The sequence below is a fragment of the Ctenopharyngodon idella genome, chromosome 18 (genome assembly GCF_019924925.1).
Source record: "Ctenopharyngodon idella isolate HZGC_01 chromosome 18, HZGC01, whole genome shotgun sequence".
Classification (NCBI taxonomy): domain Eukaryota; kingdom Metazoa; phylum Chordata; class Actinopteri; order Cypriniformes; family Xenocyprididae; genus Ctenopharyngodon; species Ctenopharyngodon idella.
In genome coordinates, this window is record NC_067237.1 from 36,160,991 (window position 1) to 36,188,772 (window position 27,782).

The 27,782-nt window shown below is 38.3% G+C and overlaps 1 protein-coding gene across 1 annotated transcript in view; it reads left to right on the forward strand.

The window, feature by feature from the left end:
- The window catches only part of LOC127499620 (uncharacterized), a 259,187-nt gene that overhangs the window by 14,188 nt on the left and 217,217 nt on the right, over positions 1–27,782 (forward strand). Inside the window, exons 8-17 of the mRNA XM_051870016.1 lie at positions 481–600; positions 2,464–2,559; positions 3,012–3,116; positions 12,047–12,127; positions 15,611–15,715; positions 15,908–16,024; positions 17,753–17,831; positions 21,074–21,269; positions 21,357–23,187; positions 23,387–23,557. Of these exons, the coding sequence (XP_051725976.1) occupies positions 481–600; positions 2,464–2,559; positions 3,012–3,116; positions 12,047–12,127; positions 15,611–15,715; positions 15,908–16,024; positions 17,753–17,831; positions 21,074–21,269; positions 21,357–23,187; positions 23,387–23,557 (2,901 nt within the window). The remainder of the gene's footprint in view (positions 1–480; positions 601–2,463; positions 2,560–3,011; positions 3,117–12,046; positions 12,128–15,610; positions 15,716–15,907; positions 16,025–17,752; positions 17,832–21,073; positions 21,270–21,356; positions 23,188–23,386; positions 23,558–27,782) is intronic.

The window sequence follows — 27,782 nt, forward strand, 5'->3', positions numbered from 1 at the left end:
GATTGCATAGAGAGGAAGGAGAGTTTCAGCTCCTTATCAAGGAGCTGTGGGATAATCTGTAGCGGTTCAAAGTTTACTTCAGGATGTCAGTGGCTCAGTTTGATGCTTTGCTTTTCTGCCACAATCTGTCTTTATATTCCGTTTCTATATATTCCACACTTTGTTTGTCATAGTGCTTTGTGCTGCGAGACGAAGTGGATCAACTTGACGCCCTTCCGGATTTTGGCGTTCATTTGTACGGTGGCTCTGAATTGTCAAACACCTCAATGTTTGTTGCTGATGCAAAAAAAAAAAAAAAAAAAAAAAATTAACCCAATTTTTTATTTATTTATTTTTTTAATGACGGACGAAAGTTTCAGAGGCAGTGTGTAAATGTGATTGACACAACGTGAGGTCGTATTTATTTTTTAACATGCGAAAACTTCGGACGAGAATTTTGGACTTGTGCAAGGTTCTTTACTCTGTCGTTTGTGTCATTAGTGTAAGATCAGACTCAGATGTGTCCAGCTCCGTTTCTGTGAAGAGTAACCGTTCAAAAGATGGGGAAGGACCAAACTTCAGGGAAGAAACACCATCAGCTACTGAAAGGCATTTCATCAGGTATTTTACATCACAGCATTGTGTTAGCTAATTTCTTTACTGTGGTACATGTAGTAACTTGGTTAATATGAATCAAAGAAAAATGTCTTGTAAGCTGCTTCTCTCTCTAATGTACTGTCTGTAGCTTAATTCAGCTTCAAAAGGCATCAGGCAAACTAACGCATTTACTTTACCTTCATCCATAGTTGTGAGAAAGAAAAGTCCACACCTATATTTATTTACAGTAGAACATAAAAATAAATGAGATAGGCAAACCTCCTGCAGTTCAGTGTTCTTTGTGTCATAATTGAAAGATCAGACTCATGGGAGTCAGACTCTGAGAAGAGTAAATCAGAATGAGCTTTAATGCTGTGTTGTAACAAATTCCAACTGAAGGTAAGCTTGAAGAACACATGTGCAGTTTATTGGAACAAAGTGAACAAAAAAAAAAAAAACTTGACAATAAACAACATAACTGTGAATACGAGCTTGGCTAGAAACATGAAACTCACCAAAAGAAGGTTACACAAACAAAGCTAGACAAGATAAAATGGAGACATGAGGGCTATTTATACACAAGGACTAATAACCAAACAAGGAACACCTGAGAACAATCAAGACAGAACCAATGAGAAAACAGAACTGAGGAACACATGACTAAAACAGGCAATTAAAACATGACACATTAGGCTTGTTCGACTTCATGCAGCGCTGTGCAGACCAATCGGCGGCTGACTTGAAACAGTGCATGCTGGTTAGAAAGAAATTTTGTCCGACGCCATGTGACTGTGACGTATGGCTTCAAAGTACCGTGAAAGCGATTCGAGGGCTGTCGGCTGAAGCCCTGTCTAAATACCCACACTTGCGGTCTTGGCCACTTGAGAGCACGTGTACGCAACAGGAAGTAAGTGCGCAAGACTGTCCCATGTCTTAAAAATGCCCAAGTGCTGTGCCCTTAACACACACTATACCCACACTATATTGAACACCGCTTCGGAGCGCTATTCGAGTCTAAGTGTATCCCATCATGCATTATGTTCGGGAACTCGCATGCCCCGAAATCAAAAGCTCAGCAAAACAGCTGATCATAGATGTACAGGGCGGGTTTTTATTTCTCATCTCCATAAATATATCTAGTATTAGAGCTAATGGCCCGCGTGCCGGCAGTTTGAGACCACAGGTCTAGAAGGTGCAGAGACAAGCAATGCTGATACTGTGGGAAAATATCAGCAGGAAGCCTCTTTTCCAGTCAGATTCAAGGATCAGAACTAATTGTTATACGTACAACAGTAGCCCAACAAGCTTATTGTCAGGTTTATGTTCTGTTATATGGATCTTTATTTTGACATTCTGTTCTTTTTACTTTACTTCCTGTTTCAATGCTCTGTTTATTTTCGATTGTGTACTGATTATGTCCTCGTTTTCATGCCTGCTGACCACATCGTAACACTTATTTATATAGTAATAAATAAGTTAAGAAATAAATATAAATCAATAAATAAAAAATAAATAATTAGCGATAATACCACACATTACGCTATTGATCTACTCAAAACTGCCACACGGGAAATTCCTTCACTGCAACAGCCCTACACGGGACTATGACTTGGTGAATTGCCTTGTGTCAATCACTTTGTTTTTTGTACAAGAGTATTTGGACGGCACCTGTATGCCCTCCATTCTCAAGTTTACAGGCGCTACAGCACCTTGTCACAGTCATTTTCAAAGACCCAAAACAGACGTGACACGTGTATGTTTACACAAATATGTTGTTGCCTCAATTGAAGCTCAAGATGCTATTTTGATCATCTCAAATCTGGAAAATATGAAATCACCAAAAGATTTATTCATCATCAGATTTATTTATCTATTTATTTATTTCAGTTTACATGTATCCAGCTCTGTGTCTGTGAAGAGTAACCGTTCAAAAGATGGGGAAGGACCAAACTTCAGAGAGGAAACACCATCAGCTACTGAAAGGTATTATACATGTTTTACATGCCAAAGTTATTTTAGCTAATTTCTCACATGTGGTTTATGTGTTAGAACTTTATAAATAAAACAATAAATAACAGAAGACAATGACTTATAAAATTTGAAGTTTCTTGCCAGCAAAACACACAGACAACCAGAGGGAGGCAACCATAAAATCACCACTGAAAGACATTAGGCAACTGAACAAACATAAATACATCTATCCATCTTTAGTCTTAAGAAGGACAAATGCAGAGCAATTCTGTTGTTTAATTAATAATATAAATAATAATTTGTTACATTCACATAGCACTTTTCTGGGTACTCAAAGCGCTTTACATATGGAAGGGGAATCTCCTCAACCACCACCAATGGGCGTTACACTAAATCTCCTCAAATGATACAAAAGAACAGCTGGTAGTAAAGTTTTCTCTCTCTCTTTCTTTCTCTGTCATTAGTGTAAGATCAGGCTCACATGTGTCCAGCTCTGTGTCTGTGAAGAATGACCGGTCAAAAGGTGGAGGAACAAACTTCAGAGAGGAAACACCATCAGCTACTGAAAGGTATTTCATGTGTTTTACATTACAGTTATTGCATTATTTCCCCCCACTGTGGCGTTTTGTGACAGAACTTGACTAAAGGGATAGGTCGACTGTGCATATGCGATTACTTGTCTGTCCTTCAGTTCAAGTCATTAGTAGTGGGAAGTTCGGATCAATTTATTTACTCTGATCTTTGAGTCTCGTTCATCAAAACTAACTCATCTTTTTTCAAGTCATTTTGTGCATTTCGTTTTTCATTTCAGCAGAATATAATTAAGATGTTACATATTAAAATTCCCAACACATCTACGTATGCAACGTTGATCACATTTTAGAATAAGAAAAAATATATAAATAAATAGAATAGGAAAAACAACTATGCAACCAAGGCCAAATTATGAGAAACAAAAACGATTAATTCATTGCTTAGCTGGGTCTTCAGGCTATGCAGTCTGTTAGTTTACCTCATCACCTCCCGATCTGAGTCGTTCGTTCTTGATACAGAACTGATTAGTTCACCTCTCAAGTCTATGGGTTCGAGTCGTTCGTTCATCAAGTGTCTGCTCGGCTATAAGGCAGTGTCTACCGGATACAGTATTGATTCATTGATTCGACCTCTGGAGTCTTCAGGATTGAGTAATTCGTTCTTTTGTCATGATGTAACTGTATGTAATTATTGTAGGTATCTTTGCTTTATCAAAGTGATTTTCCCCATCATATGGATAAAGTTTAAAGCATTAATCGACTCTTTACCACATTCAATATTATGGAAGAGAACCATCATAACATAAATTCACAAATTTACAAAATTGTAAGAAATAAAAAAATCACATAACTGTAAGAGTTAAAAAAAATGAACTACGTGCTTGTTTGTAAAGAAGTTTGAGAATTATTAACTAATTTCTGTATCCAATACGACTGTCATGTGACAAAAGAACGAATGACTCAGAAGAGTCAGATCCAAAGACTCGGGAGGCTTCTCATTTCTCGACAACTCATTTCTCTATCCGGTACAGACTGTCACTAGATGAACGAACGACTTGGAACCGAACCCGAAGACTCGAGGAGCTAATCATTTCAGGGCTCTACACTGCGACCATTTTGGTTGCATTTGCGACTGAAAATAACTACGCGTGACTGTGAAAAAATATTTAGAAGCACCGGTGCGAGTGACCTGATCGATTCTCATGAACAGATATATAATACGACCGGAATAAAAGGTACAACTCCCAAAATAAGCAATTGCTTTAATGGTGGGTGGGTTCATTATTATTCTTAATGAAAAACGCAACAACAAAACAGTACAATGACAAACTCGCTTAAATATGTGCTTTTACATTTCGCTTTGCAACCAAATCTTCATCTATCGTATTATTCAGAAAAGTGAGTCGAAATGGGCGAAGTGAGGTGAAATCTGACTCCTGCTGCAACTCTTGTTCAGCTCACTGAATTGAGCAAACACGTTCAGTTTTTAACTGTAGTATCTGTTCTCTAACTGAACTAAATTATTTTTATTACTATAATAAAGTGTTGCGGTCATGGTGGGCAAGTGATATAACCGGTGTTGCACCTGAACACGGGTAACACCGTCCATCGCAACAAGCCTTACATATGTAAGTCAAGTAATATCACACGAGTGGACTCCAGTTTCTCAGAGTATTGGCATGATTGCAAATGTGATACTTACTGATCTTATTGAAGTCCAATAAACAAGTTGATATTAAGTGACTTATCATTTTAGCCACAATACTGTCTGATTATGCTCTATTTCATGAAAATAATTTCAAACAAAGCCACATCAGAGCTGTTGCGCATCTCCAAGCAACAGTGATTCGTGAATGAATCTGCGTTTTGAACGACTGAATGAATGACTCGCACAAATCAAACTTTTAAAGTTTAATTTTTACATGTATCAAAATTCAAAAAAATTATATTTAAAACATTTATACAGCATTTTATACCCATGAGCTGCATTAAGCAGTCTATGTAAATGGGTCTAAATAATACCATTTCAGATGGAGCTTCTGTGCCACTTCTGCAATGCAAAGATGGATTTTTGGATGATTTCTTTTGATAGGTAACAGTCTCATTGGGTCTTATTGTTCTAACTGAATTTATTGTTTAACATTTAAAAACTAATTTTCTATTTTAATTTAAGAAATTGATGAAATATGATGCATACATTTAATAAGATTAGAAGAAATTGCTCTTATAATGGTAAAAATGCCCGTGGAAATTAATTTAAAGGGGCAAATATCACCCTGTAATGGGAAAGTTAATGTCTGTTATTAATCAGAAAGTGCTCCTAAATTTTTGACTGTGCTCCTAAATTTTTTTTGTTCCTAAAGAAAAATGTAAGCGTAGGTAGAGCCGTGCATTTCTGTTTCCTGTACAGAACCTTTATGATATTGTGAATGCGTGGTCAACACAAAATGAACGAATCACTCTCTGAGACAATTCATTGTTCCTGAGTCATATTAAAGATTCGTTCTTGATGGACACATCACTAGCAACGTCTCGTTCCCTCATTTCGGGGAACCATGGTTACATCAGTAACTGGAGAACTTCTTTTGTTTTTATGCATAGATGCAGATGATCATTCACATCAGCATTACGATGCATCATAAAAACTTCTATATTCCACAGCAAATATGTCTTTACCAATTTAAGTCTGTGCTGTTGCTCAGTTGATGTATAAATAAAACATATTTTAGGACCTGTCATCCAGTAGGCCTAATCATTTACATTTTACATTTACATTTAGTCATTTAGCAGACGCTTTTCTCCAAAGCGACTTACAAATGAGAATAGTAGAAGCAATCAAATCAACATGAGTACAACAGTATGTAAGTGCCATGTCAAGTCACAGTTTCATCAGTAAAGTGCTCGTAGCAAGGTTTTTTTTTTTTTTTTTTTTTTTTTTTTTTTTAAATATACGCAAATAGATGGAGAAAGAGAATAGAAAATCGAAAAAAGAAAAGTAATAAATAAAAAGTGCTAACATTGCTGGGTCAAGTGTTGACGAAAAAGATATGTCTTTAGCAGCTTTTTGAAAATGGCTAAAGACTCAGCTGCTCAGATAGAGCATGGTAGGTCATTCCACCAACCAGAAACAGACCAGGAGAAGGTCCGTGAGAGTGATTTTTGTGCCCCTTTGGGATGGCACCACAAGGCGCCGTTCACTTGCAGAACGCAAGCTTCTGGAGGGCACGTAAGTCTGAAGTAGTGAGTTTAGGTATAGAGGTGCTGCAGCAAGACCAGTCTTGCTGCAGCATTCTGGATCAGTTGTAGAGGCTTGACAGTGCATGCCAAGAGAGCATTACAATAGTCCAGTCTGGATAGAACAAGAGCTTGGACAAGAATTTGCGTGGAATGCTCCAATAGGAAGGGTCTGATCTTCCTAATGTTGTACAGGGCAAATCTGCAGGACCGGGCCGTTGTAGCAATATGATCTGTGAAGCTTAAACAATCATCCATCACCACTCCAAGGTTCCTGGCCGTCCTGGAAGGAGTTATGGTTGACGACCCAAGTTGAATGGAAAGGTTGTGATGAAGTGTTGGGTTGGCACTGACCACAAGCAGTTCCGTTTTAGCAAGGTTGAGTTGAAGGTGGCGGTCCTTCATCCAGGCAGAAATGGCTGTCAGGCAGGCTGCGATGCAACCAGCAATCGTCGGATCATCTGGTTGGAATGAGAGGTAGAGTTGTGTGTCATCAGCATAACAGTGATAGGAAAAACCATGTTCCTGAATGACAGATCCTAGTGATGACATGCAGATGGAGAAGAGAAGTGGTCCAAGCACTGAGCCCTGAGGTACCCCAGTAGCAAGATGATGTGACTTGGACACCTCACCTCTCCAAGATGCCCTGAAGGACCTACCTGAGAGATAAGACTCGAACCACTGGAGTGCGGTTCCTGAGATGCCCTTCAACAAGAGGGTTGACAGGAGGATCTGGTGGTTGACTGTGTCAAAAGCAGCAGACAGATCCAGCAAGATGAGTACCGATGATTTTTTAGTTGCTCGTGCCAATCTCAGGGCTTCAGTAACTGAGAGCAGGGCAGTCTCGGTTGAGTGGCCACTCTTGAAGCCAGACTGGTTGTTGTCAAGGATGTTGTTCTGTGTGAGATAAGTAGACAGTTGGTTGAACACAACTCTCTCAAGTGTCTTCGCAATGAATGGAAGAAGGGATACCGGTCTGTAGTTTTCTAAAAGTGCTGGATTCAGAGTGGGTTTTTTAAGCAGTGGTGTAATCCTAGCCTGCTTAAAAGCTGTGGGAAATGTACCAGTGTGAAGAGAAGAATTGATAATGTGAGTGATTGCAGGTACAATTGAGGAGGAGATGGCCTGAAGAAGATGAGTGGGGATAGGGTCAAGCAGACAGGTAGTAGGGTGATTGGAAAGGATGAGTTTGGAAACATATGCCTCAGAGAGCGGAGAATTTGTGTGTTTTCCATTAAGATGTTATTGTCAGTATGTGGTGTGTATTGGTTGCAGATGGTTGTTATTTTATGTGTGAAGAATGTGGCAAAGTCATCAGCTGTAAGAGCTGGTGTGGGAGGGAGGGGAGGAGGGCAAAGAAGAGAAGAGAAAGTTTTGAAAAGTGTGCGGGAATCAGTAGAATTGTTAATTTTATTGTGATAGTATGTAGTTTTAGCATTGGAGACATTTGTAGAGAAAGAAGAAAGGAATGACTGATAGAAGCTAAGATCAGTAGGATCTTTAGATTTGCACCACTTCCTCTCTGCAGCCCTGAGTCTAGACCGATGTTCACGGAGAACATCCGATAGCCAGGGGGCAGAAAGGGTGGCGCGGGCTGGTCTGGATGAGAGGGGGCAGAAGTCATCTAAGCAAGATGTTAGCGTGGTGCAAAGAGTGTCAGTAGCATTGTTAGTGTCCAATGATGAGAACTGTTTAGGGGGAGGAAGTGTGGATGAGACCAAAGAGGATAGGTGGGAGGGTGAGAGTGAGCGTAGGTTTCGTAACATGTGGTGGAGTGTGTGTTGAGTTAGGGGTCAGGTTGAGATTAAAAGTGATGAGGAAATGGTCTGAGGTGTGTAGTGGAGTAACCAGTGTGTTATCAGTGGAGCAGCAGCGTGTGTAGATGAGGTCCAATTAGTTACCTGATTTGTGGGTAGCTGTAGTAGACACTCGCTTGAGATCAAACGAGGCAAGCAGAGTGTGGAAGTCAGTAGCCTGAGGTTTGTCTAGATGGATGTTGAAATCTCCAAGTACTAGCAGAGGAGTACCATCCTCAGGGAAGGATGAGAGTAACACATCTAACTCCTCCAAGAAGTTACCTAGCTGACCTGGGGGACGATAAAGCATTACAACATGGATTTTAGCAGGGTAGGTGATGGTAATTGCATGTGATTCAAATGAGCTGTAGTCACAGAAAGCTGGTAAAGGATTGAACTTCCATTCATTGGACATAAGCAGACCAGTACCACCACCACTCCCAATCTGGCGTGGGGTGTGAGAAAGTGAAATTAGAGGAGAGGGCTGCCGGTGTGGCAGTGTCCTCTGGTTTGATCCATGTCTCAGTCAGAGCCATGAGATGGAGACCTGAATGAGTAGCAATAGATGTAATGAAGTCTGCTTTGTTTACAGCAGATTGATAATTCCAGAGACCAATAGAAATTGAAAGTAATGTACAATATGACATGGGTAAAATACGCAGGTTGTTATGATTGCACTGCCTCCAACGTGTGGCACGCGATTTACGAGTGATAGTAATAGTGGGAATTACACTATTATTTTTATTTAGCACATATCTAAAACAGGTCGCAAGATAGACAAACAAGAACAAACTGTATAAATGAGGAAGGAAAGAAGGAAAAAGAAAAGAGCAATACTCAAGTGCCAGTCGCGCAGGTAGAGTTGCTGGTCTTTACACTCTTCGGTCTTCACACGATGAGGGCTTCACACGAGCTGCTGCGGTATACTACACAGTTTTATACCCACTTGGTACAACGTTAATTAGTTCAGCAGGCCACGCCTTACTGACACAATAATACAAAAACACTTACAGTATGTAGATCCTCCTGTTGCTTGACTGCTACTCTCTAATAAATGCTAAATTACAGCTGTTTAAGTACTATAAGCTGGCTTTGGCCACGACTTACTGACTCAGAGCGAAACGAGAACAAACGCGACTTGCCACGTGAATACAGTAAACAAACTTTCTAGCAACGACACAGCACTAAAATCAAACTAGAAATAACACAAAAACACTTACAGTATGTAGATCCTCCTGTTGCTTGACTGCTACTCTCACAATTAGCTTCATGTTTTTCTACTTTTGTGAAGGAATAAATTTTCAGCTTTCATATTTTGTCAGGTTTATAAACAAAATTCAAACAGTAAATGTTGTTTTGACACTCTTTATTGATCGCTGTTAGGGGTGGGAATCTTTAGGCACCTCGCGATCCGATCCGATTCCGATTCTGGGAGTCACGATCCGATTCCAAAACTATTCTTGATCCACTTTTTTTCTTATTAGTTAATTAGTTTCATAACCTTATTTTATTTTTTTATTATTTAATACATAGTTTATATAAGTACTTTTTTTTTTTTTTTTTTTAAATAATTACTTGTTTAAAAATAATAATTAAATAATATAATTAAAATAATAATAAAATAATTAATAAAATTGTATGTTAAGATTTTTAAATATAGGCTATAAATAGCTTCAAAACATAAAAGCAAGTAGTCTAATAATAATAATAACGAGAAACAACGAAACATTACAAGCAATAAACTAAGAGTGCTTTCAGTATTTAAGAGTATCTGAACGTTTTTCATTCAAAAGCTGTGAGGGATTTTTCTCTTTCTCAGCTTTACGGTTGTTTGATTATTACTGATGTCATCATAGACAGTGGAAGAATAAGTTGCATTCACAATAATGTACAGATCTCTTTTGAAATATAATATTTTTTTTTGTCCTGTCTGTTTAATCCTTTAAGACATCTAACTGACTAGGTTTAAATTAATTTCGCTTCATAAAAGCATTTTAAACACTTAAACGGAGTCTCACACAGCCACTTGCGCGAGCGCCCTTCACAAAGTGCACATGGAAATTGAAAGCAGCCTACTGTTGTTACAGTTGGTTGCAGCAGAGAGGATTCAGAATCGGACTTCAGCAGCAAATGGGTTTATTAAACAAGGAGACAGAACAACCAACCATAAGCAAACGTAGAACAGACAAGGATTGCAGGGAAGTGAGTCCATAATAAAGGGAGTGCTAATGATGAAGACCAGGTGCAGGTAATCCGTGGAGATGGGGAGTTGATGAGGAAGTGAGTGCAGGTGTGGAACAGGGAGGATCATGGGAGCCCTGGAGCCCTGGTGAGGGCTGGAGCGGAGTCTGGGGGCGACTCGGCCACTGGAGCGGAGTCTGGGGGCGACTCGGCCACTGGAGCGGAGTCTGGGGGCGACTCGGCCACTGGAGCGGAGTCTGGGGGCGACTCGGCCACTGGAGCGGAGTCTGGGGGCGAACTGGAGCGACAGGTTCAGTCCAGAAATCAATGAGCCAGTGGTCCTCTCCTGGTGAATGTCCAGGCTTGGCAGTGGCCATTTTATTCTGTGGCTATGGTGCGGCAGCGGCCATCTTAATTGGTGGCTCATGCTTCGCGGTGGCCACACTTTGTTCAGTGGCTCTGGCGCGGCAACGGCCATTATCCGTGGCGGCTTGAGCTTCGCGGCGGCCACTTCATGGCGAGCCTTAGATGCAGCGGCGGCCATTTTCTTAGGCGGCTTGGGTTTCGCGGCGGCCATTTTCTTTGTCGGCTTGGACTTTGGGACAGGCAGGACAACATGGGATGACCCACTGGAGGGATATGTGGAGGAAACGGGCGGTAGGCGAACTGACCAGGCCGCGTGTTTTTCTGAGGGGACTGGACAAGGAAGACACGTTTTTTCTTGAACCTCTTCAATTTCGAAAACAGAACCATTTAAAAAGAGAATCAGATTAATAGACTCGACTAGGGAGAAGGAACAGGCAGGTTCAATATAACGAATTGTATCCTCGTCCAGGCCCTTCAGAAAACACGCGTTAAGTGGTGCATCTGGCCAGTTCACCAAGCAAGAGAGCTCAGAAAATTCCTCCATGTACCTCTCCAGCGGGCAACCGTCCTGCCTAATGGTCCACAGGCGGTCCACCGCTGAACTGGTAGGTTGGTGAACAGCAGGAGAGATCGGTACCAGGAAAATTCCCATCTTGCTGCAGAAGTCCTCACTGTTAGGTCTGTTCTTCTGTTACAGTTGGTTGCAGCAGAGAGGAATCAGAATCAGACTTCAGCAGCAAATGGGTTTATTAAACAAGGAGACAGAACAACCAAACATAAGCAAACGTAGAACAGACAAGGAGTGCAGGGAAGTGAGTCCATAATAAAGGGAGTGCTAATGATGAAGACCAGGTGCAGGTAATCCTTGGAGATGGGGAGTTGACGAGGAAGTGAGTGCAGGTGTGGAACAGGGAGGATCATGGGAGATGGAGTCCAGGGGAGACATGAACTGTAACAACTGTCAGTGAGTTTCATATTTATAAAATAAGCCCACAGCACTCCAACCAACATAAATGATGCCTTCGTAGAGCATTTGTAAGGAAAATAGGCCTACCGGCGGGCGAGAACGCAGGCTCCAAGCGCGTTTCTCTCACAGCGTATATCCTGTGCAATGATAAACCACACGAATGTCTGCACAATGTCCTATGGAAGTTGAGCATCTTCAGGCTCGCGAGAGTGAGGCTCAACTTCCATATTAATGCACTGAAAATGCTTGCTCTGCTCAGTGCTGGTGGACACGCACCATAAGCACACGGAATTATGACGACGATGTTACTCATGCAAAAACAAATTCAACAGAAATCCATCCATTCATAGTCATAACTGCCTTTACTACCTTCAAATGAGACTGAATCGTGTTTTTTCTTTCTCTGCTCTTTGTGTCATTAGGAAAAAATCATTCATGAAGAGTGACCATTCAAAAGGTGGTGGACCGAACTCCAGCCATAGAAAAACATCATCTACTAAAAGGTATTTTATATCATAACCATTCTGGAATTGCATTTATTGGCTTTCCCATGTTTTGTCCACACACATCACAGGCATGTTAAATCCTCAGAGAAAGCTGAATTATTTTGCCATCTATGCTGGTGGTGAGCTGCACTGTAGCTGGTTGCTTATTACTTCCAGTCACAGAAATTATTTGTGTCTTTATCGTCACCTTTGTCTCTTGTTCCAGTATTAATAATGGAAATATTACTAGGACGTGATACTGTTTTTACATTCACACAGAAGGCACTTTGGCAGTTGGGCAGGTGGGAATCTTTTGGAATCTCAAGATTCGATTCATATCGATTCTTGGGGTCACGATTCAATTAAAAATTGATTCTCGATTTGGAATCAAATTTTGATTCGATACATGCATAGATTTTTTACATTTACATATTTTAAACATTGAGCTTTATTTTATTTAAAGTCAAATTTAAATTAAAGTGAAAAAATAAAGGAAAATAAATTATTAATTTAATTTAAAGGATTAGTTCAACCAAAAATGAAGGAATCATGTGTGTCAGAGTGCCTGTCAGAGTGGAAAGATGATGAACTGATGCATGTCATCTGGATCCTTCACAGAAACAGCTGATCTAAAACTGTGGTTCCTAACCCTTTGTCCCTGAAGCTCCCTCCTTATTAGAGTTTAATTATTATGTTATTGTTCTACTTCAATCAGTTTATAATATCTAAATATTTTAGATTGTTTAACTATTTTATTCACAATAAATTATTATTTTATTCTATTTTATTCACATTTCCTGCCTTTTAATTTTGTAGGATATTGGTAAAACTAGTTTGTTTACATGGTGCCACGATGGCTATATTATATTGCATTTTTAACAGGCTTATTTAGGCTTTTTTTGTGATGTCTGGCTACCATCCACCTGCGCTGTAATGAAGAGAGGGAAGAATTTGAAAGTGAGTCGAAGGAGAGCAGCAGTATTCAAACTGTACAGCAGTTACTGTTACTACCAGTTGGTCGGGAATTATTTAGTACAGTGGTGGTCAGAATTATTGGCACCCTTGGTAAATATGATCAAAGATGACTTTAAAAATAAATCTGCATTGTTTATTCTTTTGATCTTTAATTCATAAAATTAGCAAAAATCTAAACTTTCATTGAAGGAAAAGAATTGAAAGTGGGGAGAAAATCACATTGTGAAATAAATTTTTTTCTCCAAAACACGTTGGCCACAATTATTGGCACCCCTAGAATTTTTTTATGAGTAAAATATCTCTGAAGTATATTCCCATTCATATTTATATTTTTTTAGCACACCAGGGTGATCATGAACATGAAATTGTCCAGCCATGACTTCCTGTTCCATAGGAGTATAAACATGAGGAAAAACAAAGGCCAAATTCCCGTAATCATTCATCACAATGAGTAAAACCAAAGAATATAGTTCTGATGTGCAGCAAAAGATTACAGCTACACAAAATAGAAAATGGCTGTAAGAAAATAGCTAAAGCATTGAAAATCCCCATTTCCACTATCAGGGCAATAATTAAGAAGTTCCAATCAACTAAAGATGTTACAAATCTGACTGGAAGAGGACATGTGTCTAAATCGTCCTAATGCGCAGTGAGGAGGAGAGTTTGAGTGGCCAAAGACTCTCCAAGGATCACAGCTGGAGAATTGCAGATATTAGTTGAGTCTTGAGTCTCAGAGAGCCTAAAAAAAATTATCAAACAGCACCTACATCCCCACAAGTTGTTCGGGAGGGTTTCAAGAAAAATCCTCTGCTTTCATCCAGAAACCGTCTCCAGCATATTCAGTTGTCAGACAAGACTGGAACTGCAAACGGGACCGGCTTCTATGGTCAGATGAAACTAAAAAAAAAAAGATTTTTGGAAGCAAACCCACCAGATGGGTTTGGTGCACACATGGATAAAAAGCACCTCATGTCCACGGTTAAATATACTGCTGGATCTTTAATGTTGTGGGCCTATTTTTCTGCTGGAGGTCCTGGACATCTTGTTCAAATACATGGTATCATGGATTCTTTCAAATACCAACAGATAAAAAAATCAAAGCCTGACCGCTTCTGCTAGAAATCCAATAATGGGCCGTGGTTGAATCTTCCATCAAGACAATGATCCAAAACAAACATCAAAATCAACACAAAAATGTGTCACTGAGCACAAAATGAAGCTTCTGCCATGGCCGTCCCAGTCCCCTGACCTGAACCCTAAAGAAAATGAGTGGAGTGAACTGAAGAGAAGAAGCACCAACATGGAGCTAGGAATCAGAAGGATCTGGAGAGATTCTGTATGAAGGAATGGTCTCTGAACACTCTTGTCAGGTGTTCTCCACACTCATCAGGCATTATAAAAGAACACTCAGAGCTGTTATCTTGGGAAAAGGTTGCAAAAAGTATTGAATAAAAGGGTGCCAATAATTGTGGCCAACGTGTTTTGGAGAAAAAACTTTTATTTCATAATGTGATTTTTTTTTTCCCCCCCCACTTTCAATTCTTTACCTTCAATGAAAGGTTAGATTTTTGCTAATTTTATGAATTAAAGATCAAAAGGATAAACAACGCAAAAAAAAATTTTTTATAGTCATCTTTGATCATATTTACCAAGGGTGCCAATAATTCTGACAACCACTGTATAGTTAAAATTATACACATCTTGTAACTGCGTTATTATTATAATCTAGCCTGGTGGAGACACAGTTCCTGCTGACACTCAGCCTAGGGGTATGCTATATCACGATTTTTGATCGTGGACGATTAAAATGTCTCCACGTTCTGCTTTTGAAGAAAGCTCTGGCACCTCCGTCTCAACATACTGTACAATGCGACATACATTCACATCACATGTTAGTGCAGTGGTAGACTTATACTCACGGAACACTGCAATTATTCACAATCACAAAAGTTTATTATTTGCATGGGTTTAAATGCCTTGTCGGTTAAACAATTTATCTGTGTGCTGGTCTGACATTCGTTTTTCTGAGCAGGTACACCTGAAGCGCGCTCCTGAAGCGTGCACACAAACAGTTCACAACCTGTTTGCACTTCAGCCCTCAGGCAGACGTTACAGATTGTTGTGCACTAGAACATCTAGGCATAAAAAGAGTTTTCCCCATGCTATCTCCAGCTTAAACAGATAACATAACATTTACCACCTGTTTTTATTATTCATCTCTCAGTACCTGAGAGAGAGAGAGAGAAGCAATAATTAGATTATGTAAATGTATTTAATAACATTTTTATATGGTTCTGTATATATACAGTACATAATGCACAAATGTGTGTTTGGACACATTGGCGAATAAAAGCTCATTCTGATTCTGATTCATATAGTGAAAATGACTCTGAAGTTTATTATCGAAACTTAAAAACCTAAAAAACAGTAGCTATTTAAGCTAACAGAACTGTACAGCAGATGTAGATATCAGACAGAGTGGGACTTCCTGCAATAAATTGATTCTCTTTGCTCTTTGTGTTTTAGGGAAAGATCAGGCTCAGTTGAGTCCAGCTCAGTGTCTATGAGGAGTAACAGTCCAAAAGATGGCGCACTACCAAGCTTCAATGAGAAAACAACATCTACCAAAAGGTATTTCTTGTGTTTCTTGTTGGTCACATATTTACTGTGTTAGAAAGTATCTCAGGGACTATCATGAAACTTTATTTACATTTAAAACCTTTTTCTGAAATGATCAATTTTGGATAGAGGTAACCTGCTGGTTTGATGATTGTTTGTCTAAATTATAAAGACATATGTGATTTGTTGTTTTGTGTGATTTAGTAACAAAGGACAAAATACCACAGTGAATATTGGTGCAGAAATTGTACGGTGGGAAAGTCTAAAGGTTCAAAAGGGAATAAACAGTGATGTGGAACTGGCATCTTTTCTTCTCAATAGGTGAGGACACAAACACAACTTTTAAATAACACAGTTCACATTTTAGTTTAATTTACAACATAAATAATCCACCATGCTAGAGTTAATAATAATAATAATAATAAGTATTATTATTTATTTTTTTGCCAGTGACGTATAACCTGGATTTTGAAATGTTGTACATTGTGCCTTTTAAAGCAAATTCAGCACGTTGAAGTATGTGTTAAAATACATAAAGGGATAGTTCACCCAAAAATGAAAATTCTGTCATCACTCACTCTCAAGTTGCTGAACAAAAAATAAGATATTTTGAAGAATGTTGATAACTAAACAGTTGTTGAGCCCCACTGACTTCCATAGTAGGGGAAAAATACTATGGGAGTCAGTGTGGACCACAAACTTTTTGGTTACGAACATTCTTCAAAATATCTTCTTTTGTGTTGAGGACATCAAAGAAATTCATACAGATTGAGAACTTGAGGATGAGTAAATTATGACAGAATTCTCCCTTTAAAACTATCCCTTTAAAAAGACAATGTTTGTTTTGTCGTGAGTTGTGTGATGATATTCAGGGGTGCACATAAGTGGTACGCAGGTGTGCTATAAACGATGCACCAGAAAACATTACGGGAAGCACTTTTGAGTACCAACATTTTTGAGGACCGGTTCACAGGGACATGTTTACTTACTGGAGTAGGATTTTTCTCCATCTCTGGTAAGATAGTAATCGTGATGATAAGTGTGTTCTTTAATTATTAGGTGTACAACGGATCGCAGTTAATCTGTGATCCGTACGGATAAGGTCCAACGGTTTGGCACGCATGTGATTCGCGTATTAACTGCTAAATTCATAGAGTGAAAGTTTGTCATTTGGACGTGTTTTGTCTCGCCAGTTGACGCATGCAAACGATTTAAAAAGCGGATAAGGAGGCGAAAACGGGGACTTGCGAGCTGTTATCTGTGCGCACAGCCTTATACCCCCGAAACGCGCGCACGCAGAGAGAGAGAGAGAGAGAGAGAGAGACAGTCAGACAGGGCTCGAACACCTAATTAATTCCTCTTTTTTACGTTTACTTGCGCTTGAACGGACACACACACACAAAATTATGTCAAAATACCTGTCTCGGCAAGTATTCTCTCAGTTATGTCATAAGTGAACAGTGTGCCAGATGTGTGTCAGTTATTCGGACTGTGCTTTCCTTCTTAAAGTGACAGCAGCCTTTGCTGTTGTCTGTGTCATTAATGTTTAAAAAAAAAAAAAAAAAATCATTATTATCATCTATCATGTATCATGTTCGAGAGCTGTCGATTCAGGAGGAAAGTGATGAGGACAGCTTTTAGGATAAGTGTGTCGTGTAAAGTGTGAGTACCAAGCAACATCTCCAGGTACTCCCTTGAGAACCAGACCAAAAAACTTATGTGCACCCCTGATAATATTCTCTTTGGCTATTGGACTGTGGCATTGATGTCTTAAGTCAGTTTTTACAGTGATGAATCACTAAGGATGCTTATGTATACCTTCATGAAAAAAAAAACACCCCAGAAAGAAAAAAAAAAAAAAAAACTGGAAATACTGATCTTAAGAATGATCTTGTATACATTTGAAGTTTCTTATCAACATATCATGGATCTGTTTGCAAAAAAAGAAGCTGTTTTCAGTTCTAGTTTTGTCTAATATTGCACATGCTGTATTTTATTAGATATATTATAAACAATGTCCACATTTTTTTTTTTTTTTTATGCTAACAGGATTCAGTATGAGAAAAAAACAGACTTTCAGAGTTACCGCTTCAAAAAGTTCAGAGAAAATCTCATCTGGGTCTTTCAGGTATGGAAAAAATATTGTTTTGTATTTATTAGTATTTTAATCCCATTAATTACATGATGTGGCCATTAATTAATCTGATTATTCGCAAATTTATCGTACATGAAATTTGGCTGGAAAATTATCCCAAATTTGAAGTCATTATTGTATAAAGCATCAAATACAAGAAGATTCAGAAAACAAAAAGAAAAAAAAAAATGATTCAACATAGAATCTATTACATAAACTTTTGGACCATGAGGTTAAGTAAATGATGACTGAATTTTCATTTTTGGGAGAATTATATCTTGGGTTTTTTTTTTTTTTTTTTTTTTTATCAGTATGGAAATATGAAACTGAAAGTAAACATGGTCAACTGATGTTTTATGAATAATTTTCTTAGAGAAGTTAATTTACTGAAGGCTACCAAGAAAGCTAAGCTACAAAGTTTATTAAATTAATTCACAATATGTGATGATGCATCACACAGGCACAATAGCATGACAGATGCATCAATTTTATTTAGTTTTTCTTTTTTTATTCAAAATATTCACAAACTTGTTAACTATAGACTATCATGAGCTATAGGCGCTGAGCACCCACGGAAAAATATGAGATATTCTCCATTCATTTTTATAGTTCACTTGAGGCAGTTACTATGGCATTTTTTTTTAAATGTCGCATGTCGAGTGCGCACCAATGTAATACATTAACGCGAGAGCGCATCAATGTAATTTGCAGCACAGATGTCTCCACAAAACTTGCACGCTCTCAAATATAGTGTCCTCATGGCTCTACTCTGGCTCAGGTATTAGGTGTGCGCGCTCGGTTATGGAGTGTAGGCACAAACCGGCAGAAACATAAATCGGTGCCTATTGTCAAATATTTGAATGTGTTTTGCAGTTTAAAACATGTCAATTGTTCTATAATATGTGATGGGTGCTGCCACATTTTAGAGAATCGGACCTGTCGGATTAAAGCCTAAATTCACCAATTTCTCCCAAAATACGTAAAAGTAAGTTTGGAAAGGTGAGTTTGGAAAAGAACAGAGTAAACTTTATAGTTAACTGCACAATGTGTATCTGATATAAAACACATTGTCAGATTTTAGTTGAAGAAAGGATTATCCTTTTGTTATTGCTTTCCATAAACATCAGTGTTTTTAACAAAAAAGTGTATTTAACAAAATGTATTTTTGGCTAGTAGCCTATTTAATGTCTATTTAAATGTCTGAAACTTAAAATAATCTTTATGACGTTGAAAACACTGAATAGTTGTAATATGAAAAGCACTGAGTGTGTCTATCTCTGGCTCGGCACCAGCCAAAGTGTGAAAGCATTTGAATTTAGAAGTGAATGTTCTGATCTTACCGGTGTTGTTGTACGCTTCAAAGGGTTCCAATTTGATCGCCTTTCACCTTTCATAACTTAAATAATAAGCCGTTGTTCCACTGTCGGGCCGAACTGTTCTCATTGCGTAACCGTTCCGATGCGGGCCAGCTGGTATGGTTACAATATCATTTTTCACTGTGGGGCTGATAACGGCCGCTCTTTGGAATGTAATACAAAAGCGTCAGTCATTGCCTTGGTAACACAACGGTTTACTGATGATATGAAATGTAAATAAAGACCGCGTTATGGAGGATAGTCAGATATTTCTTTTAATTTTATTATTAATTTGTGTTTACATCGCTCAAATAGAGCACAGCTAGCTACAGAGAAACTGGTAGCCAGGCAACAGACAAGTGACCAATCATGAGTGGCGATGTCACTTTACGGATTCTACCAGCACGATTCAGCAGACAACCGTGACGAGAATTCCGGGCTGAGAATGGTTTGTAATCGCGCCGTGCCATACCAGGCTCAAGTGGAAATACAACTGGAACCGTTCCTTACCATTCTAAGAACCGTTCGGCCCAACAGTGGAAAAGCGGCTATAGTCTGCAGGTGCATTTGAATTGTTTTAACTAATCATATTGTAATGAATGTCATTTCAGTTCTACTTTTTGAGTATGAGTTATTACATGCAGCAAAAGACAACAATACTCAAGCACTGTAAAAGGTTTTGCCACAAACTCAACTGACTGACTTCCCTCCAGTCTGATTTCATATGAGTCTCTTCAGACCTTAGAACTGTACAAGATTTATGAGCTTCTAGATCTTTTGACCTCCTAACTCAACTCCTTTCCACAAATTAAACATAGAACTAAAAACAGTATAAATAATAATAAATAACCATTTTCTCTTAGTCTTGTTAAGTGCAAACAATAAGTGCAACAATAATCAAAGTATCTCTCAATATTCAAAGTGCAAATAGAGACCAAATTTTTCTTCAAGCATGATGCAGAGCCAAGAGATGGTTATAGCTGCACAGCCCAGCATAAGATAGCTTTCATATTGGGAAATATTTGCATGCATCAGGGAGCTGCTTTCAAAATATGGGGTATTGAAATCGCATTTGAATGCGTGTTCCTGTTTTAGTTTCGCTTTCGAGATCGTGATTGCGCATACTCTGTGAATAGGGAGTGGCGGTGCTGAGCGCACATTCTACAATACAAGACATTTGTCATACACTAGGCTCTGTTGTGCAATGAATCCTCCGCCATGGTCTTTCAGTAATCTGATCAGTGATGACTGAAATAAGTCTGCAGCTCGTTAAATGGGTTTTATTTCTATAAAAAGCAAAACTATAGTGGAGGCGTAATGTAAACTTAGTGGTGGCATATTCTATCCTAATTTCACCCTCACTCTCCCATCATGGCAATATCACGAGACAGCTTTTCGCCTCGACAAGAAATCTTTCAAGAAACCAAAAATAACATTTTAATCTCATGAGATCTTGTGGCACAAGATCTCGTCACACCCGAGTGATTTATGTATGATTTGGGTCACAGTCATATTGACACCTTAATTCTGTTATGTATGTTACATTTACTGACTTTGTCCAAGAAGTAAACAGCATAATCCAGCAGCAATGCGCCTGTTAAATTGCATATAGGCAAACGCTTGTTTGACATTTAACTAGGTATTTTCAATAAGTTTACTTAAAATTATTGCATAAATAGTTTGCTCAAGCTGGTTGTTGGTCGTTGGAACTGGTGTTTTCATTTTTTATTTTATACCATTGCTGTTTGTTGTTTCACATTATCACAGCTTCATTAATGCTTTTACTTCTGCTTGTCTGTAAACTGTTTAACCAAATGTTTCATATATGGATGTGGATTTGGTTACACGTTGTTGTACCCGTCTTTGTTTTTATGCTTTTAGGACCTTGAGAACAAAATAATTGTATTCCTAAAGAATGAGCTGGAAAGGTTTAAGAAAATACTAAAAAAAGAGAACACCCAATACTTTGTGCAGGACTTTATAGAGGACATGTGTAGTATCAAAGAAGCAGCTCTTGATATCACTCTCCACTTCCTAAAAATTATGAAGCAACATGAACTTGCAGATACTCTAAAAGGTAAGAGGCTCATGATCATCTGTCATGTTGTCACTTAAAGTCAGGAGAGAGGATCAAGTATCTTTTTTTTTCTGTTTGTGTGTGTAGATGAGCTTGTCTTCATTCATCAACGACAACTTAAATCGAACCTGAAGAAGAAGTATCAATGTGTGTTTGAAGGAATTGCAAAGCAAGGTGACTCCACACTTCTGAATAGCATCTACACAGATCTCTATATCACTCAGGGTGGCAGTGAGCAGGTCAATACTCAACATGAAGTAAGACAAATTGAGATTTCCAGGCGTGCTGAATCACAAGAGAAAGAGATTGAATGCACAAATTTGTTTGAATCACCTGAACAAGGCAAGGAGATCAGAACTGTATTGACTAAAGGAGTTGCTGGCATTGGTAAATCCATCTCTGTGCAAAAGTTTATTCTGGATTGGGCTGAAGAAAAAGAAAATAAAGATATCAGCTTCATATTTCCTCTTCCATTCAGAGAGATGAACTTAAAGGAGAAAGAAAAACAAAGTTTGATGAACCTTGTAAGTCAGTTTTTCCCAGAGGTAAAAGGATTGAACCTTACAAGAAATGATAAATTCAAAGTCCTGTTCATTCTTGATGGATTGGATGAATGTCGCCTTCCTTTAAACTTCAAGGACAATGAGACATGGCGTGACGTATCATCACCAGCCTCTCTGGATGTTCTCCTAACGAACCTCATCAAGGGAAATCTGCTTCCTTCTGCTCTCATCTGGATCACCACCAGACCAGCAGCTGCTAGTAAGATTCCTCCTGACTGTATAGACCGCGTGACAGAGGTCAGAGGGTTCAATGATGCACAAAAGGAGGAGTACTTCAGAAAAAGATTCATGGATAAAAAAATGGCCAGCACAATCATTGATCACATTAAAAAATCAAAGAGTCTCTTTATCATGTGCCACATCCCAGTCTTCTGCTGGATTTCAGCCACTGTTCTCCAAAACATTTTGGAGGATAAAATAAGTAATAATCCAAAAAATCAGACTGAGAAAGCCTCTGAAACACTGCAGGAATCAAATACTGAAGACATTCCCAAGACTCTGACACAAATGTACACACACTTTCTCCGCTTTCAGATCCAGCAGAACAGAAGAAAGTATGATGGAGAATATGCACCAGATGTTTCCTGGGATAAAGAAGCCATCAGTTCACTGGGGAAACTGGCATTTCATCAGCTGGAAAAAAACAACCTGATCTTCTATGACAAAGACCTAGAAGCCTGTGGTATTGATGCCTCTAAAGCATCAGAGTATTCAGGCATGTGTACCCAGATCTTTAAGGAGGAAACAGGGATCATTCTTGGTACCATGTACTGCTTTGTTCACATGAGCATTCAAGAGTTTATTGCAGCCCTTTATGCACATCTGTTTCTAGACATCGACCAGAAAAATGTGTTTGGTCAAGAGTCTACAGAACAACGAAACAAAAATGAAGCCATGATTGATTTGCTGAAAACTGCAGTGAATAAGGCACTCGCGAGTGACATTGGACATCTGGATCTTTTCCTTCGATTCCTTCTTGGTCTATCACTTGAGTCTAATCGTCCACTCTTACGAGGACTGTTGACCCAGCAAGACCGCAATGATCAGAGCAACAAGGACATAGTTCAGTATATCAAGCAAAAGTTAGGAGAAAATTTATCTCCAGAGAGGTCCATCAATCTGTTCTACTGTCTGAATGAACTGAATGACCAAACTCTGGTTAAAGACATTCAAACACAACTTAGAGAAGGAAGTCTCTCATCTGCTGACCTTTCACCTGCCCAGTGGTCTGCTGTGGCCTTTGTGTTGTTGACATCAGAGAAGGAGCTGGAGGACTTTGAGCTTCAGAAATTTAAGAAATCAGACGAGTGTCTCATTAGACTATCAGCGGTCATCAAAACCTCCAAAAAAGCTCTGTAAGTCTTACTTTTTGCTTTCATCTGCATTGATTCTTAATTGCATACAATATATGAATGTATAACACCTATATAGTTCATTCATATCAGTAGTTTATTTATATTTTTTTTCTTTAATGAATACAGTGGAAATAAAGTCAAATGTTCCAGTATTACAAATTTTATGTAGAAAAATCTGTAATCTGTAATTCCTTTGTAGGCTAAATGACTGTAACTTAACAGACAAAAGCTGTTCAGCTCTGGCTACAGTTCTTGGATCAGATACCAATCTGAAAGAGTTGAACATGAACAATAATAATCTGCAGGATTCAGGAGTGCAGCTGCTTTGCACTGGACTGGAGAGTGTAAAGTGTAAATTGGAGGCACTTTGGTAAGTTGTGTGATGTAACAATTAGGACAAAAAGAAATGTTAATTAATTGTGGTTAATTATAAATATTTGTATGAGCTTTAAGAATTAACTGGTATAGCGAAGGTAATATCTGAGTCGACAAATCTGTTCATCCTATGAACATTCAGTGCAATCAAGGTCAAGGTGTCTTTTATTTTTATTCCACAGTTTAATGGGTAAATGAGAAATTCAAGACACACGTACTGTGCTTTTATTTGTGTACGTAGAGTGAAACTATCTATGGAATGTGTGGTGGCTGCTTTTACCAATGAAGCTTCTTTCACAGGCTTTTAGCTGCTTAATTTTTTTACTAAACACCACTTGGCGCTGTTTTCGACACTCTCAAAGCTTTGAATCTTTTCCCAGAACAATCAATGGAAAGCCTTGAGGCCTCATTTGTCTATCCCAGGCAGGCCAGATCAGGCAGACTAAGCCAGGCAGGGGTTAATCTTACGCAGCCAGACCTTCAGTCTGACGGCAGAAGGTCTTGACTCTATCGCAGCTTTTATTGGCCAAGGACCGCCCAAAAGGAAGTTTGACTGATATGTAACGCAACCAATCACAGTTCGTTTTGTTGCACGTCATGTTTAGGGGCGTGAAAATGTAAAGTCGATGTCCCTACAATAACAGACTGGTGTGCATCTAAAGCAAGTTTACTGCAACAATGCAACCGCAAACTTAACATACTTTTGAAAATCCAGCGTTTAGTTGATCATGATAAGAGCTCATTGTCACAGTTGTTCAAACGACTGCGTTCTTCTTCCATGAGGGGGTTTGGAGTCTCTGCACTTGTTTCCAGGTGGACCATTAAAGAATGCGATATGTCTCCCGGACATCCTGTAGAATTCAACCAACCAGATGACGACTTAAAAAATCCTGAAGTGTTTCCAGTTAACAGTTGACATATGCATCAGTTGTTCAGCCAACGGTCCATGGGCGTGACTTCTGAGGCTGAGACTAGGCTGGGGTAGACAAAAAGAAAATGCAGGACAGGCAGATAATACTGGAGCCAAAAAAAAAAAAAAAAAAAAAAAAACAAGACTAGACACCCAATAAAACACTAACTGGACGTTGTAAACTTAGAGGCAAACAACAATCTGGCATAGACCAGAACACACAATAGGGTAGCAAACGAAGAGGGTAATGATGAGAGACGATAGGTGAGGCAAATTAACTGCTAAAGAGGAAACGAAAGACATGATATTATTATCAAGACATGCACATGGAAAAGAAAAACAGAAGCCATGGGCTAGAAACACGTCAGCCACAACACCAACAAAAAAGATAGAACCGGGCTGATCAGCCCAGAGTCCTGACATCATACTTTGCTGTATGCTTACTAGAGATGTAACGATTCACTCAACTCACGATGCGATATGATTCATGAAATTTAAGGCAAACTATAAATGAAAAAGTGTTCTTTTATTATTTCACATCATTATAAAGATTTTAATATTTGCTATAATTTGTATCTTTACACTTTCAAGAAGTACTTTTGAACACATTTAGAAAAATATGCTATAATAATCTATGTTATTAAAAAATCATATGCTATATCAATATGCTAATTAGCCCCGCTAATATAAAAAAATACTATATATCAGATATCTATAGGGCTGTTAATACCGGAAGAAGATCATTCCATGGACACAAAACCATGAACCGCATTATTAGACAGTTTTCTAAGGATGCACGATTTATTAAAACCATTTAAAATCATAATACAACAGTGCATAATGCTATCATTCTTAAATCTACACTTACACAGGAGAATACATCAATACAAGTTTAAACCCTCGCTCTGAGTGTGCATGTTTGATGTCCACATATTCTTGTTGAAGAAATTACAGTGGCTGTAGTATTTCAATCATAAAGAAGTGGCCGAATATCATTATTATTATTATTATTATTATTATTATTATTATTATTATTATTATTATTATTTTTTAACTAATATTATATTTTGAATTATGCTGGTTGGCCAAAAACAAGGATTTGATCGTGCTGTGTAACAACAACAATCACCAGGCTTTTAGCGCCCTCTGCAGGCATTTGTTATAATATATATTATGTACTTATAACATTTCAGGGGAAAAACACTCTTGATGTGTTTAAATATGCAGATTAGCTTGTTTTGGTTTAGAAGAAATCTACAGATGCAAACAGACTGAGGGTAGTAGTAAAACAAACACCATCTAAATGTGTATTTTGGAAGTTTTCTTTCCATTAGAGTAAAAGAAGACATGGAAGCAAAAATAGACCAAAATCTTAAAATTGCCCACTACATGAAAGAAGTATTCCAATAACACCAAAAGAATTAAAACGATTCATTGATTTGTGCAAAATAAACAAATTATTTTTGAAGCTATGTCCCTCTCCTTGGTGCAGTCATTTATTCTAAATATATAGCTACTTGAAAATAGTAGTGTAGAAAACATGCACATTGTGGCATTGATTCCTTTGCTGTTGCCTTCTCTTGTGATAAACCTAGTGAATACTATAGGCCCTGATATACTTCAAATGAAATCGAAGAACAAACTGATGTGACATCATTTCGAACAAAATCAGGCCAAAACGAAGTTCATTTTGTGTTCTTTTTGGAAGTTCGAAACGGCTTGCCAAAGTGAACTTTCAGGAAAAGTTCGCTTCAGCTGCAAAACACCTTCATGCCACCATTGGTCCGTGACGGTAACGTAATAGGAGGTGTGCACTGAGGCTCCGCCTCCATTCGCGTGGAAGTCTTCTCTGACTCATTTGATCTGTAGAGTTCGTTGAGGTAAGATCTTCGTGGGTGAAAACATGAACACACAGGATAGCCGCTTTATAGTACAAAATGAAGTTGTGCTTCTGATGAAATGAGGCACTGACACTGTTTTTCGTGTTTCATACTGTAAAGCTGCTTGCTTTTAAGCAATCTATTGAATAAACATTTATTCTATATGCTATATAAATAAACGTGACGTGACTGGAGTTCTAATTTGCAGAGCTCGTGCTAACATACCCATGTTATGATCAGACGCTTTTCTTATGCTTTCTATAAAAAAAAATGCTTGCTGTTTTCTCATTTTTGTAGTGTTTATTTTGTTACTGAGAAGAAAGTGTACAGCACGTATTTACATATTCTAACTGTCGCTCTCAGCAGTGTGGGCGGTGTCAGATGTTTGATTACAGTATATCGCAGCTCATGCATTTCAAACTTCGTTTTACCCCTAAACGAAGAACTAAAAAGAACTTTGCTTGAAGTATATCAGGGCCTTAAAGAAGACAACGGTCTCTGTGTGAACTGATTATTTTGTAGAAATTTGTGGAGTATGAAACAATTGCATGAGTGTGAGGGAATTAAAATAATTTGGTAAGGATGTCAGAGTTGTGTTAATATATCTAACGTTTTGTTTATTATTTTTTAAAATAAATAATATGAGAAGTGCCCTTTTTTCCACTTGAGCCCCTGCCCCCCAAAATGTCTTTGCACGTCCCAGGCTAAATCTACCCGATTTTTCATATCAACAGTAAAAAATATTTCAATATATATTCTCTTGATACTCCCTTGCTTCAGAGCGGTCATGATTAATGAAATGCTAAAGCCCACCAGCACGTTGACGTAATTGGTTACAGGGTAGTTTGTGACATCACAAACACCAGCAATTTCATACCGCGTTTTTTAAACTGTCTTTAGATCACTACAGTTTTAAAGAGAAAATACTCAGCAATGGTGTTGACTTATGAATTTGCACATGGTTTGTCTTAAATCATATTAAAAACACCACATAGACATATAAACAACATTAAAAACTTGATTTCCACCACAGAACTGTAATTTATAATTAATTATAATTCATAAACACATCTTCATTACTTTTGAGTCTCCAACAGTGTGTAAATTTAGCCATGTTAGCAGTGCAGCACGCTATCAAGCTCATTCAGAATCGAATGTTCAGCAAACATCAACGAAATATATGCCATACCTACGTGATCTGATATGTTGCATCTCAAACAGTTTGTAATAATCTATTTTGAGAGTTATATATACTGAGTGAGCTTCTCCTGTATTGTTTATGCCTGAGTGTATTGTGAGCCCTCTCCCAGCAAGGGGGCGGGGAGCATGAGTCATTTGCATTTAAACACACACTCCATATCAGTGCATTTTTTTCTCCCACCCAAAAATAGACAGTTAAAACATGGTATAATATAAAATCCACAGGGTTT